Below are 13,540 nucleotides of genomic sequence, written 5' to 3'. Positions count from 1 at the left end.
ATTAAGTTATCTTTCTTATTTGATTCTTTTGTATGCTGTTATTTAATTTATATAAATATATTTATTGTTACATAATTAAGTTATCTTTCTTATTTGATGTGCTCTGTATGTTAAGCCATGTTTATTTTGTACACTGTCATTTAATTTCTATAAATATTATTATATAATGAAGTTATCGTTTTGCTGGATATTAAGATGTGTCCTGTTTTTGTATGCTGTTATTTAATTTCTATAAATATATTTATATAGTTAATTTAGCTTTGTGCCCTGTATGTTAAGACATTTTTTTTTATTATTATTATTATTTTGTGGTGATGTATTTTATGTCTTGTGTTGTTTGTGATTGAAAAATCTTCAATTAAACAATTGGTTCTATTCTAGGTGCATTTATGGAGACGTGTTTTTTCTAACAGCTTGCATAAACCTGCGGGACCGGCCTCAACCACATATCTAAATTCTCTGAAAGTCACAGGAGGAACTTTCTACTTTAAAAAGCTTCATGGCTCAATAACTGTCCACATATATCAAATATATCAAGATTATATTCTTTAGAATCCAATAAAACATAAACTATTCACATTTCCTTCAGGCGACGCCGCTGAGATTTAGGACACGGAATATTTCGAGCCGCACCTGAACGCAGCCTAACGTTCGCTCCCGCCGAGAGGAGATTCAAACTGACGCTTTGGCCCCGCCCCCTCGGAAGCGTATATATAGCAGCGGCGCCGCTTCCGCTCGTCAGTTCTGCCTTCAGCAACCGATTCTTCACCGTCGGCGAGAAGGAGCAAAAAACAGTCAGAAAAATGGTGAGTAACGACACGAATACATTTAAATAAACATACTCGGATTTTATAACGCTAGCGTGACGCGGAGTGTCGCTTTGGTTAGAAGTAAATCACAAGTTAACCGCTGTTTTTATTTAAAACAAAACAAAAAACTTTTTTTCGTGTGGTTTAACATTTTAAATTCACTGGTTGTAACAGCGGAAACGCAGCCGCGACATTAAAAATGTAGCTTTTAAATTACCGTAAATGTGATTGTTCACGGTGATAATCCCGCGTGCGTGCGCTCTTCTGTGACGTGGATTGAGGCCAAACTCCTGGCGCAGTTTCAGCTGCAGTGATCGAGGTGTTGCCTCTAAATGTGTCCGCTTTGATTACAGTTGCTTAATAAATCATATTAAAACAGAAAGTAGAAACCGGTGTGGCCATGTGACTCATTGTCGTGTTGATCTGAGTGCACGCGCCGAGGCAGAAACCCCATAGCGGCGTTTTTTACATCCTCCAAAGGCGCCATCGATAACGCCCTGTCCGTGAATGCAACACAAAGGTAGGCCTCTGCAGCAGCGTGGGGGCGGGTGGGGAGCCGCTTCCGGCCTCTATGGATTTTTTGTGCCCCCCCCTCCTCTCTCTGCTGGGTGGTGATTGTCTCGATGCACCAGTCTGATGCTGCTGGTCTCAGTCAGGGAGGGGCCCGCCACAGTCTGCAGTCAGCCGCCATGTGACTCATCAGTCTACACAAAGTATCACCTGAGGGCACGGACTGTGGAGGGATCCCACCTAAATGCCGGGCTATAAGTTCACTACAAAACACTGGGTACGCACTGATGTCACAATACAACATTACAGTGAGTTTAAATGTTTTGCAGTGACGCACATTGTGACTTATTCCCTTAATTCAGCTGCAAATGTTATATCATTAGGGACTGTTCACTATTTATGGGGCATGTCGAATAGAGTCTGAAACTGAAAATAAAAATCTGACTCTCGGACACGTTAAATGGGACCAGTGTTTCTATCAGAAAAGGATTAAAAGATTGTATTTTATACTTATTAATTATACTGTCGACTTTCTAAGATAATATATGAAATTAGCTACATTGGGCATCGTTTTCGGTATATGACATAAGAAAAAGACACAGAATGTGTCAGAATAGTTGTGTAAGGGACTGTTCTGTATTTGTCAGGGCAGAGGGGTGGCTGGGCGGCTTAATTTATCTACACGTTTTTCCCAAATGTTTTTCCTCAAGTAATGGAGGAAAATACTTCCCGACCCTCCCATCTTAAATTTATTTTTTTTAACTTACCGTTTTGATCTGCGGAAGTTAAAAGTTGAAGATAAAATTCTGGTGTTGAAAAAAATACTATATTTTCGTCCGATTTTGAAATAAGACGCAGAATAAAGTGATTTTTGATTAAACATACTCGGGTTTTAAAACACTAGCGTGAGGCGGAGTGACACTTTGTTTTGAAGTGAATCACAAGTTAACTTTATTTATATATATATATATATATATATATATATATATATATATATATATATATATATATATATATATATATATATATATATATATACACACAAATTTTGAAAGAATACATATTTCATTATACAAATACAAAATAAATTCATAAATAAAACAAAATTAAGCTAAAGCTAATATATAGCTAATATATATATATATATAAATAAAAAAAAATAAATAAATAAATAATAAAAATTTTTTTTTTCTCCCCCTCTCGTGTGGCTAAACTTTGATGGCTGTAACAGTAGAAACTTGGCCGCGACATTCAAAACATAGTTTTTAAATTAACGTAAATGTGATTGTTCACGGTGATGATTCCGCATGTCGGAATAATTTTTAGGGACTGTTTATGTATCACGGCAGGGGCGTGTCTGGGCAACTTGATTTATACATATAAACTTTATATACCGATTTTGAAATAAGCCGCAGAATAAAGTGCTTTTTGATGGAATGGGTCTGTTTTAAGTTTAAGATGATTTTTAGCTTAATTTTGTTTTATTTATGAATTTATTTTGTATTTGTATAATGAAATATGTATTCTTTCAAAATTTGTGGTTAAATAAACACAAAATAGGCCTATTTAAATTTGAACGCCCCTTAAGTCCCTCTCAAGTCCTTATAATATTATTTGGCACGCCTCCTACCTTTTTGCACCTCCCTCTCCCCCCTCATCATAAATAATGAACGGTCCCTTAGTGTAAGTGATCGCCATAGATATTCAAATGCTGTTAAATGTAAATCAGTTTCCACAGTGTGACTTGTTGTGTGACCTCTTAGAGCGACAAAATAAAAATTATTTGAGAGTAAACAGTTGTTTTATTCAGGAGTAAAATTGCTTTAAAGTTTATTAACGAATTAGTGGTGTCAGTTCACAGATGTGTGTACTCACTGATATTGATGAGTCATTTCAGGCAGCGTGGGAGCATTTCTCTTAAATCTGTGCTAAATCCCTGTGCTTACCTGTCGCCAAAATGTAGATTAACCTAACTCGCCTATGTCTGCACGGGACTACATACAAATAAATGTCTTAAATTTAGTTAAAATTCACCTTTTTAAAAAGCATTAAATGTAAGTGTGTGATACCTGCAGACGCTCTGGTGCTGTGTCTTCTAATAAAACTAAAACCAGGTCACATGGTGACGTGTGATCTGGGCCACTGAGCTCTGCAGACGAGCTCCAAAGGATATTTTATTCACACATGATGGATAAGTTACCAACTGATCTTTGTCTCCTCTCTCCGCAGCGTGAGTGTATTTCTATGCATGTCGGCCAGGCCGGAGCCCAGATGGGCAATGCATGCTGGGAGCTGTACTGCCTGGAGCATGGCATCCAGCCGGACGGGCAGATGCCCAGCGACAAGACCATCGGAGGAGGAGACGACTCCTTCAACACCTTCTTCAGTGAGACCGGAGCCGGCAAACATGTTCCCAGAGCCGTGTTCGTGGATCTGGAGCCGACAGTCATCGGTGAGAGAAACAGATTTTAATATCCAGAGAACAAACTTCTGCAGATCATTAGTTTTATTCAACCTGTGGTGCTTGTTGCTCCTCAGATGAGGTCCGCACAGGAACCTACCGCCAGCTCTTCCACCCCGAGCAGCTGATCACAGGCAAGGAGGACGCAGCCAACAACTACGCCCGCGGTCACTACACAGTCGGCAAGGAGATCATCGACCTGGTCCTGGACCGAACCCGCAAACTGGTGAGCTCTGACCCTCGACGCATTTTATATTTAGATTCTTTGTTGATCCGTGACGCCATTTTGAACACGTGTTTGTGTTCCTGCAGGCCGACCAGTGCACGGGGCTCCAGGGTTTCCTCATCTTCCATTCCTTCGGAGGAGGAACCGGCTCTGGTTTCACCTCCTTGCTGATGGAGCGTCTCTCTGTCGACTACGGCAAGAAGTCCAAGCTGGAGTTTGCGGTTTACCCCGCCCCCCAGGTGTCCACCGCTGTGGTGGAGCCGTACAACTCCATCCTGACCACCCACACCACCCTGGAGCACTCCGACTGCGCCTTCATGGTGGACAACGAGGCCATCTACGACATCTGCCGCAGGAACCTGGACATCGAGCGCCCCACCTACACCAACCTCAACAGGCTGATCGGACAGATCGTCTCCTCCATCACCGCCTCCCTGCGCTTCGACGGCGCCTTGAATGTTGACCTGACGGAGTTCCAGACCAACCTGGTGCCCTACCCTCGTATCCACTTCCCTCTGGCCACCTACGCCCCAGTGATCTCCGCAGAGAAGGCCTATCATGAGCAGCTGTCCGTCGCCGACATCACCAACGCCTGCTTCGAGCCAGCCAATCAGATGGTGAAATGCGACCCCCGCCACGGCAAGTACATGGCCTGCTGCCTGCTGTACCGTGGTGACGTGGTGCCCAAAGACGTGAACTCTGCGATCGCCACCATCAAAACCAAACGCACCATCCAGTTTGTGGACTGGTGTCCCACAGGCTTCAAGGTGGGCATCAACTACCAGCCTCCCACTGTGGTTCCTGGAGGAGACCTGGCCAAGGTGCAGAGAGCCGTGTGCATGCTGAGCAACACCACCGCCATCGCCGAGGCCTGGGCGCGACTTGACCACAAGTTCGACCTGATGTACGCCAAGAGGGCCTTCGTCCACTGGTACGTCGGAGAGGGGATGGAGGAGGGAGAGTTCTCAGAGGCCAGAGAGGACATGGCTGCCCTGGAGAAGGATTACGAGGAGGTGGGCACCGACAGCGTCGGGGAGGAGGACGAAGGCGAGGAGTATTAGGTCATCTGTCACTTCCTGTGTCGTCCAAATGAGAATCATTTTAAAACAAGCAAACCAATAAAGAAACTTAAACTTATTGATTTGTCCTGTGGTTGATTCAAACAGCAGCAGCAGAGTTCATGAATGATTTGGGTCCTCAGAGTGAAACTCACATCCTGACATGTCTTAAACCGCCAAGTACGAACACCTCTGACCTCTGAGAATTGTCGATCAATTATCCTCAAAACATGCAGTCAGTTAAACGGTAACTTGCGTGAATCAAACGTAAAGACGAGGTTAGACACACTCACAAAATCAAATTTAAAACCAGCAATGACTCAAATTATTTCACGTAGTCCGATCTGAATTCAAAATGGCCGCCTGGTCTGTGTGTTAGCATCTCGTCAGTGTGAGCAGACTCAGCCTCGTGTGTTTGGGATTAACAGTCTTAATCTGCTGTGAGGAGCCGATTTATCGTTTCTGAGGTGATAGTGAGTTAATCCTGGAGCAGCAGCAGCAGCAGCTCAGGCGGTGAGATGTTTCTGGGGGTGAATCCACTGAGAGCAGAGTGTTGTGCCTCTGGGTTAGGACGATTCACACAGAATGAGACGGCACAAAGATCAGTTCTGTCCGTGTGGGGAGAACTATGGCAAGCCATTTAAGTCAATTTTAAATAAATGAGGCAAATACATTATCATACATAAACAAGTCAATATAGTGCAATAAATATGGCTGTAAAAACAAAGATTTTGAAAAGTAAAAGTTGATTTGAACAAATGAGGCAATGAAGGTGTAAATATTTATGGCTATGGAATTAATATTGAAATAAAAATAAATTTTGAGATGTAAATATAAACATTAGTTGATATACTTCAATAAATAAATATGGCTGTAAAAAACTTGATTTGAACAAATGAGGCAAAAAAATACGTAAATATTTATGTCTATGGAATTAATATTGAAATAAATATTTGATAAATACATAAATTGGCTGTAAATTTAACCCTGGAATAAATAAATGAGGCAATAAATATATAAATAAGTCTAGATATACTTATAAAAAATAGTCAGTGTAGATCAATAATTAAATTAATAAATATGGCTAAAAATAAACTGAAATAAATATATATTAATATAGAAATTAAAATGAGTAAGTATAGTTCAATAAATATATTAATAAATATGGCTATGAAATCAATATTGAAATAAATGAGGCGATAAATTTATTTAAAAAAGTATATATTATATAGGCATATAGTCCAAAAATGAGATGAATATGACTACAAACAAACCCTGAAAGAAAATAATGAGGCAATAAATATAGATAAATAAAAATAGAGTCAGTGTAGTGCAACAAATCAATAAAAACTATGGCTAAAAAAATAAACCCTGAAATAAATATAAAAAGAAATGTAAACATAGATATAACACTGAGTCAGTATAGAGCAGTAAATAAATAAAACACATTTCTATTTAACAAAAGGACGACTTTTATTAATTTCAGGGGACTTTTTAGATTATAATTTATTATTTATATTGTTTTATTTATTTATATATTTATTGCCTCATTTATCTATTTCAGGATTTATTTCACGGCTGTATTTATTTTGTATTGACTTAAATGGTCTTCCATAGACGCATCACCACTTAAGATCCACTTATCCCAGTGGTGGAGTTTATAAATATAAATATAAATAAAGAATAAAACCAGAAGCTGACGTGACATGTTGGATGTCAAAGGACAGAAAGTCACAGAAGTCATGAGCGATTGCAGCACTTGAACACGAAAAGATTTATTTAGGTCTCACAGATACAAAATAGCTTTTCTTGATATCAGCGTTTCTTTTTTTATTTCTTTTTCTGACTTGCATGAGGTAAACAACGATACATCCAGTGATCTGATGGCACACACAGAGAGGAGGACGCCATGTTGGTATGTTGTGCGTGAGGAGAGGAGGGGGAGCTACAGACCGAGCAGGCAAACATCCACAGCTCATCTTCATCATCATCAGGGGTCATCTTCTTCTTCAGATCTGCTCTGATCAGTGAAGCTTCTTGGAGCCTTGTGGTGCCTTCAAATACACTTTTTAAAATAATTCAGCAGCACGAGCTCAACAAACTTCACCACATGTGAAATAAAATTAAAGTTTTTGCTTCAGTTTAAATCAGAGCTTCAGATCTGATGTTTAAAGATGCTTCAGAGGATGCGTTCAGGGCAACAGTTTAATATATGAATTAAAATAAACCCTCTGCAGTCTCTCTGTTCATCTGCAACTCCACTGAACATCTTTTATTTATAGTGACGTAACTTTATTTGTATGTCCTGTAGTGACAAAGTTTAACATTCAGAAATTAGCTTGGATGTTATGGAGGTAGATTAGTGTTAATATTATTCGTGCAAACACAACAACAATCTACGTGGAGATGTGTAATCTTCAAATGTAAAACAATATTTGTAAACTGACATAATATTTAAGGAAATATAAAACCAACCTGCAAATACACAAATTCTGCAAAAAAAAAAAAAAACTGCCGATACATTACCAAAAAAAAGAGATGATAATATTGGAGAAAAGAAAAATATTTTGCAAATATATATTAGATCTGCAAATACACAAATTCTGCTCAAATAAAATAAAATAAAACAGAAAAATATGTAAAACGTGGAATTGTGTAATTTGCAAATTTGAAACTGATCTGCAAAAAGTTTGGGAAAAAATAGAATAAAATAAAAATGAAATAAAATAAAAAAAATCTGTTCATACATTACCAAAAAAACAATAACTATTGGAGAAAAAAAGAGTTGCAAATATGAAAGCGCCACAAAAAAATAAAATAATAATAATGAAAAAAAATATCTGCAAATTGCACAACATAAAAATCTGTGAATACATTGTGAAAAAAAGATAAAACAATATTAAAAAAAGAAAAAATAGTTTGCAAATTATAAACCAATCTGCAAATACACAAATTCATCAGATAAAATTTCTTGAAAAAATCTGTGACTACATTAAATTAATGACCAAACAAATGAAATTTTCTAAAAGAAAAATTTTAATAAAATTTAGAAATATCTTTCTAATGTTTTGAACATTCCAACAGATATTTGTGAATCTTAATTCTACGCTTGCAGATTTGCATTTTACTCACACTCAGGTTTTTGTTTGTTTGTTTGTGTATTTGCATCTCCTCACACAAACAACACTGGCACAGATCGACCTCCATTTTTGTGTATTTGCAGCTCGGTTTCATGTCTGTAAAATATTTTTGTGACTTTACAAATCTTTTTTTTAATTACAGATACACATTAACACACGGATTATCAGTACTGACACAAATCAGCCTCCATATAAACTGCAAACCTTCCTGGTTTAATTCTAAATCAGATGAGCTGTGAATGCAACACTTGGTACCGTCTGAACGTCCCTGGACGCATCACACCTGTGGCACAAACACTTAAACATCAGACCCCAGCCTGACCTTACAGTTGTCTGTTGTTTTTCAATTCTGTGACGTCTTTTATGTTTTAAGGACTCAGCCGAGAAGCACAGCGTCATTCTTCATCATCATCATCATCAGAGAGAGAGAAAAGGCAAAAGGTAAGACAGGAGGGAGGGGGAGGGGGAGGGGGAAGTCCGTCAGACAGGAGGCCGGTCCGGGTCGTACTGGTTTCACTGGGGCAGAGCTTTGAGGATGGCGTTGACCTCCTCGGCGACGGCGGTCAGGGCGAACTCAAACTGGTCCTGGAACAGAAACACGTGTGTTTGTCATGACGCCACTAACTGCTGTTTGTTATTCCCTCAGGGACGTTTCATGACCTTCACGCTCAGAGGGACTGACCTTGGTGCGGACCATCCCGGGCCTCTGGTCTCGGACGTGCTCCAGCGTCGCAGCGATGTCAATCTCTTTCACACCTGCAGGAGAACAGGTAACACACACGCACACACACAGTCACTGCACCTGTGACATCCACAGCATCCATCGCTGCGTTTCCTGCCGGGATAGTGGCGCAAAAAACATTTTTTACCAAGATGTCACTGCGTTTCATGTCAGGAAAGTGGGGCGCAAAAAGCGGTGTTTTTTTACTGATCCAACATTTCTTGCAGGGATGGTGGTGCAAAAAGTGGTCGCCTTGTAACCATGACGTCACGTAATTTCCTGCCAGGATAATAGCGCAAAAAGCGGTTGTTTTTTACTGAGACATCGCTACGTTTCTTGCCAGGCTAGTGGTGCAAAATTCAGTTGTTGTTTTTTACCAAGACATTGCTGCACTTTCTGCCTGGATGGTGGCGCAAAAGTGGTTGTTTTTTTTACTGAAACATCGCTACATTTCCTGGCAGGATAGTGGCGCAAAAAGCAGTTGTTTTTTACCAAGATGTCGTTGCGTTTTCTGCTGGGATAATGGTGCAAAAAGCATTGTTTTTTTGCCCAGATCCACTGCACTTTCTGCCTGGATAGTGGTGCAAAAAGCAGTTGCTTTTCATCAAGACATCGCTGCATTTGGCGCAAAACCAGGTGTTTTTACCAAGACATTGCTACGTTTTCTACCGGGACAGTGGCCCAATAAATGTTTCTTCTGACCAGGATAATGGTGCAAAAGTGGTTGCCTTGTAACCATGACATCACCTAATTTCCTGCCAGGATAATGGCGCAAAAAGCAGTTGTTTTTTACCAAGATGTCGTTGCCTTTTCTGCTGGGATAATGGTGCAAAAAGCATTGTTTTTTTGCCCAGATCCACTGCACTTTCTGCCTGGATCGTGGTGCAAAAAGCGGTTGCTTTTCATCAAGACATCGCTGCATTTGGCCCAAAACCAGCTGTTTTTACCAAGACATTGCTACGTTTTCTACCGGGACAGTGGCCCAATAAATGTTTCTTCCGACCAGGATAATGGTGCAAAAAGTGGTCGTTTTCCCCCGAAGTATTGCTTTGTATTCTGCTGGAACAGTGGCGCAAAAAGCTGTTGTTCTTTACAGTGACATCACTGCGTTTGCTGCTGGGATAGAGGCACAAAAAGCCGTTGATTTTAGTGGTTGTTTTTATGCCTCTGGCCGCAGCTATCACCGGTGCAGAGGCTTAAAAACCTGGAAAATTGGGGTCCAGGTTAAAAAATATCGGAGTTCCCCTTTAACGCAGCGTCGTGGGGCGTCTTTAACACATAATCATCCCAAATCCAGATTCTGCAGACCAACATGTGACCCCTCACTGATGGTTCACGTCTGTGTCGATAACAGCAGCTGTGTTTAAACTTAGAAACACACACACACACTCACACACAGGTGAGCCTCACCTTTAGCCATACGGTTGAGAACCATGTCGATGAGGATGTAAGTCCCAGTCCGGCCCGTCCCGTCACTATGGAAACACAGATGAACTTGAGTGAAAGGAATCAACAGCTCCTGCTGCTCTCTGTGCGCTGCCACAATGTTGCTGCCACCAGGTGGATCCATGCGGTACTACAACATGTTGGTCTAAATCAAACGTCTTTAAAAGTTTGTGTATTTGATTGTACCTGCAGTGCACGATGATGGGGCAGGACCGTCCTCTGTAGCACTTATTCACCTTCCTGAAGACAAAACAGACCAGAAGCAATATTAAACATATTATCTGCAGTGTGGATGTCAGAGACAGATTGATAGGGTATTGATAGACTGATAGATGAGGGGGGGTGAGGGGGGGTGAGGAGGGGTATCGGCGATGGACCTCCTGCTGCAGCCACATCAGTCCATGATCATTTTTGTGACTATGCAACTGGACCCAGACCACTAGCTGCAAACCACAAGAATGACACAGACAGATATGTTCAAAATTAAATCAAGGGCCCCGCTGACCTCCATCGCACAGGGAGGAGAGGAGGAGGAGAGAGAAGAGGAGGAGGAGGAGTCACAATATTATTTCTTCATCGTGTTACAGCTCGGGAAATTTAAAAAATGTTCTCAACACCAGTGTCAACATAATGATTTCCTCCTCTGGCCCTAGTTTAAAAAATATAATATTTTTTTTAATTTCGAATTTATTATTATTATTATTATTATTATTATTATTAGTTATTATTATTATTATTATTATGAACAACCAAACAAAAAAAAAAAACGCTTCATTTTTCTCGCCCTCTGTCTGATGCTGACATTTAAAAGTGTTTAACATTTTATCAACATTTCTTTGCCCTGTAAACTTCACTTATATTTATTGAACATTTTATTAATATTTTTCAGGCACTTGATTAACAGTTTTCTCAAAAACTTTAATTATAAGTTTTAGGACATTTTCTTAAAATACATACATATTTAAGACATATTTCAACATTTTTCAGACACTTTATTCACATTTTTGAAGATTTTAGCAACATTTTTTTGGACATTTTATCAAAAAAAGTTTGGACACCTAAATTATATTTTTCAGACACTTTATATATTTTTAAAAAATTTAATAATTTTTTTTTGACATTTTATCAACATTTCTTTGAAAGTTTTATTAATATTTTTTGGGCAATTATTAATATAATTATCCGATATAATAATTATTGATATTTTTCGGACATTTTTAAAATATTTTTCAGGTACTTTATTAACTTTTTTCCAAAAACTGTAATTCTATGTTTTCAGACATTTTCTTAATTTTTTTTTTTTGGTGGGGGGGGGGGGGACTTTTATCAACATTTTTTGGACATTTTATCAAAAAAAGTTTGGACACCTAATTTATATTTTTCAGACACTTTACATATATTTCTGAAAACTTAATTAATATTTTTCGTTCATTTGATCAACTTTTTCTCTGACATTTTATTCATAGTTTTTGGATGAATTGTCAACATTTTTTTCGGACACTTTAACAACTTTTTTTTTCTTAGAAAAATGTATTAATATTTCTCAGACATTTTATAAATAGTTTTAAGTCTAACGTGAGGGGCCTCTCGATCATGTGTGTGACTACGAGCTTTCCTGTTCAAACCAAAACTTCCTGGGGACAAGTTAATACACAGATACAGTTTATGTTATGGATTATACTGATGCTGAATTAACAAGAACACTGTCGACATGTGACGCCTTTAATCTGGTGTTTCTGGAGTTATGGAAAAGTTATAATATCATATGTCTTAAAGGGAGTTTGGTTTAATATTTTCCACCAGGAGCAGGATGGGAAATCGTCTCAGAGGGACTCTGGATGTAGTGTTGAAAGATCTCCAGTCCTCTAAAGTCCTCTGCTGTGTGTCTTTGTGTGTGTTCACTCAGGTAGCAGCGGTACCTGCGGAAGTCCAGCAGGGGGCGCGTGGAGGTGGGGATGCCCTGAGCCGGCCAGCTGAGGAAGTGGAACTGAGTGAGCGTCCTGGTCTCCTGCGTCTGCACGTTCTTCAGGTAGAAGCTTCGCACCAGGAAGTCGTTGCACCAGATGTGCTCTGACACCAGGTTCACCTGGCGAGCACAACACAGCTGGATCAGACATGTGCTCCCTCTCTGGGCCTCACACACACACACACACACTCACACACACACACACACACACACACACACACACACACACACTCACTGTGCCCTCACCTCATAGATGTGGTAGAGGGACGAGCCTTCATCAGGCCAGTAGCGGTCACACTGTTTCTCTCCATCCTCCACCAGAGCGCTCATCATCACGATCACAGTGCAGCCGTTCTCCCAAACCATCTGACAACACACACACACACACACACACACACAAGTTCAGCTAAGCTCTTTGGAATTTTGCAGAGTACAAGTAGAAATACTCGAGTAAAACACTGTAAAATCCTCCAAATTTAAATGAAAGCAGTTGCAACGCATTCTGTTTCTACTCAGTACAAATCACTGACATGTTTCTGACGTCACAATTCATAATTTATCTAGAAAATAAAATGTAAAAACAAAGATTTATAAAAGCGTCAAATAGAGCTTGTTCATAAAAAATGTCCCACGTGAGGACCCCCCCCCCCCCCCCCCCCCTTCAGAGGTCCAGGCTTTATATGATATTTTATAATTATTTTATCCGGACACTTTATTAATATTTATTTTATCAACATTTTTTCGGATATTTTATTAATATTTTTTTCTGACATTTTACCAACATTTTTTCATACATTATATTAACATTTTTTTCTGACATTTTATTAATATTTTTTCGTGAATTTTATCCACATTTTGTCAGACATTTTGTCAAAATTTTTCGGACATTATATTAATATTTTTTCAGTCATTTTATCAACATTTTTCGGGCATTTTATTAATATTTTTTGAACATTTTATTAACATTTTTTCTAACATTTTATCCACATTTTTTCATACATTGTATTAACATTTTTTCAGACATTTTATCAACATTTTTTCGGGCATTTTATTAATATTTTTCGGATGTTTTATTAATATTTTTCAGACATTTTATTAACATTTTTTTCTAACATTTTATCCACATTTTTTCATACATCATATTAACATTTTTTCGGACATTTTATCAACATTTTTTCATACATTATGTTAACTTTTTTTTTC

General features: G+C 38.9%; 2 protein-coding genes across 4 annotated transcripts in view; one reads left to right on the top strand and one right to left on the bottom strand.

Annotated features, from left to right (window-relative positions):
• The first annotated feature begins 707 nt into the window (after positions 1–707).
• Positions 708–5,143, top strand: LOC117249889 (tubulin alpha chain). The gene is made up of 4 exons (XM_078165902.1): positions 708–806; positions 3,549–3,771; positions 3,858–4,006; positions 4,093–5,143. The coding sequence occupies exons 1-4, from the start codon at positions 804–806 to the stop codon at positions 5,065–5,067; spliced, it is 1,350 nt and encodes a 449-aa protein (XP_078022028.1). The 5' UTR covers positions 708–803; the 3' UTR covers positions 5,068–5,143.
• A 2,196-nt stretch (positions 5,144–7,339) lies between these two features.
• ptprnb (protein tyrosine phosphatase receptor type Nb) overlaps positions 7,340–13,540 on the bottom strand; it is a 62,948-nt gene continuing 56,747 nt past the window's right edge. For all 3 annotated transcript variants that reach the window (XM_078165900.1, XM_033615689.2, XM_078165901.1), the window contains 6 exons: positions 12,584–12,703; positions 12,291–12,457; positions 10,558–10,611; positions 10,336–10,400; positions 8,887–8,960; positions 7,340–8,789 (listed from right to left, as the gene is read on the bottom strand). In XM_078165900.1, the coding sequence (XP_078022026.1) occupies positions 8,718–8,789; positions 8,887–8,960; positions 10,336–10,400; positions 10,558–10,611; positions 12,291–12,457; positions 12,584–12,703 (552 nt within the window). In that variant the 3' untranslated portion in view covers positions 7,340–8,717. The remainder of the gene's footprint in view (positions 8,790–8,886; positions 8,961–10,335; positions 10,401–10,557; positions 10,612–12,290; positions 12,458–12,583; positions 12,704–13,540) is intronic.

This window comes from Epinephelus lanceolatus, chromosome 24 (assembly GCF_041903045.1).
Source record: "Epinephelus lanceolatus isolate andai-2023 chromosome 24, ASM4190304v1, whole genome shotgun sequence".
NCBI classification, from domain to species: domain Eukaryota; kingdom Metazoa; phylum Chordata; class Actinopteri; order Perciformes; family Serranidae; genus Epinephelus; species Epinephelus lanceolatus.
Note: the sequence above shows the minus strand (reverse complement) of the source record. Positions and strands in the feature narration are given on the sequence as shown.

What these genes read in the sequence shown, in the direction of transcription:
- LOC117249889 (XM_078165902.1), top strand. An exon ending in TCTGGAGCCGACAGTCATCG is followed by an intron (nt 3,772 to 3,857) that starts GTGAGAGAAACA and finishes GTTGCTCCTCAG; the next exon opens with ATGAGGTCCGCACAGGAACC. An exon ending in TGGACCGAACCCGCAAACTG is followed by an intron (nt 4,007 to 4,092) that starts GTGAGCTCTGAC and finishes GTGTTCCTGCAG; the next exon opens with GCCGACCAGTGCACGGGGCT.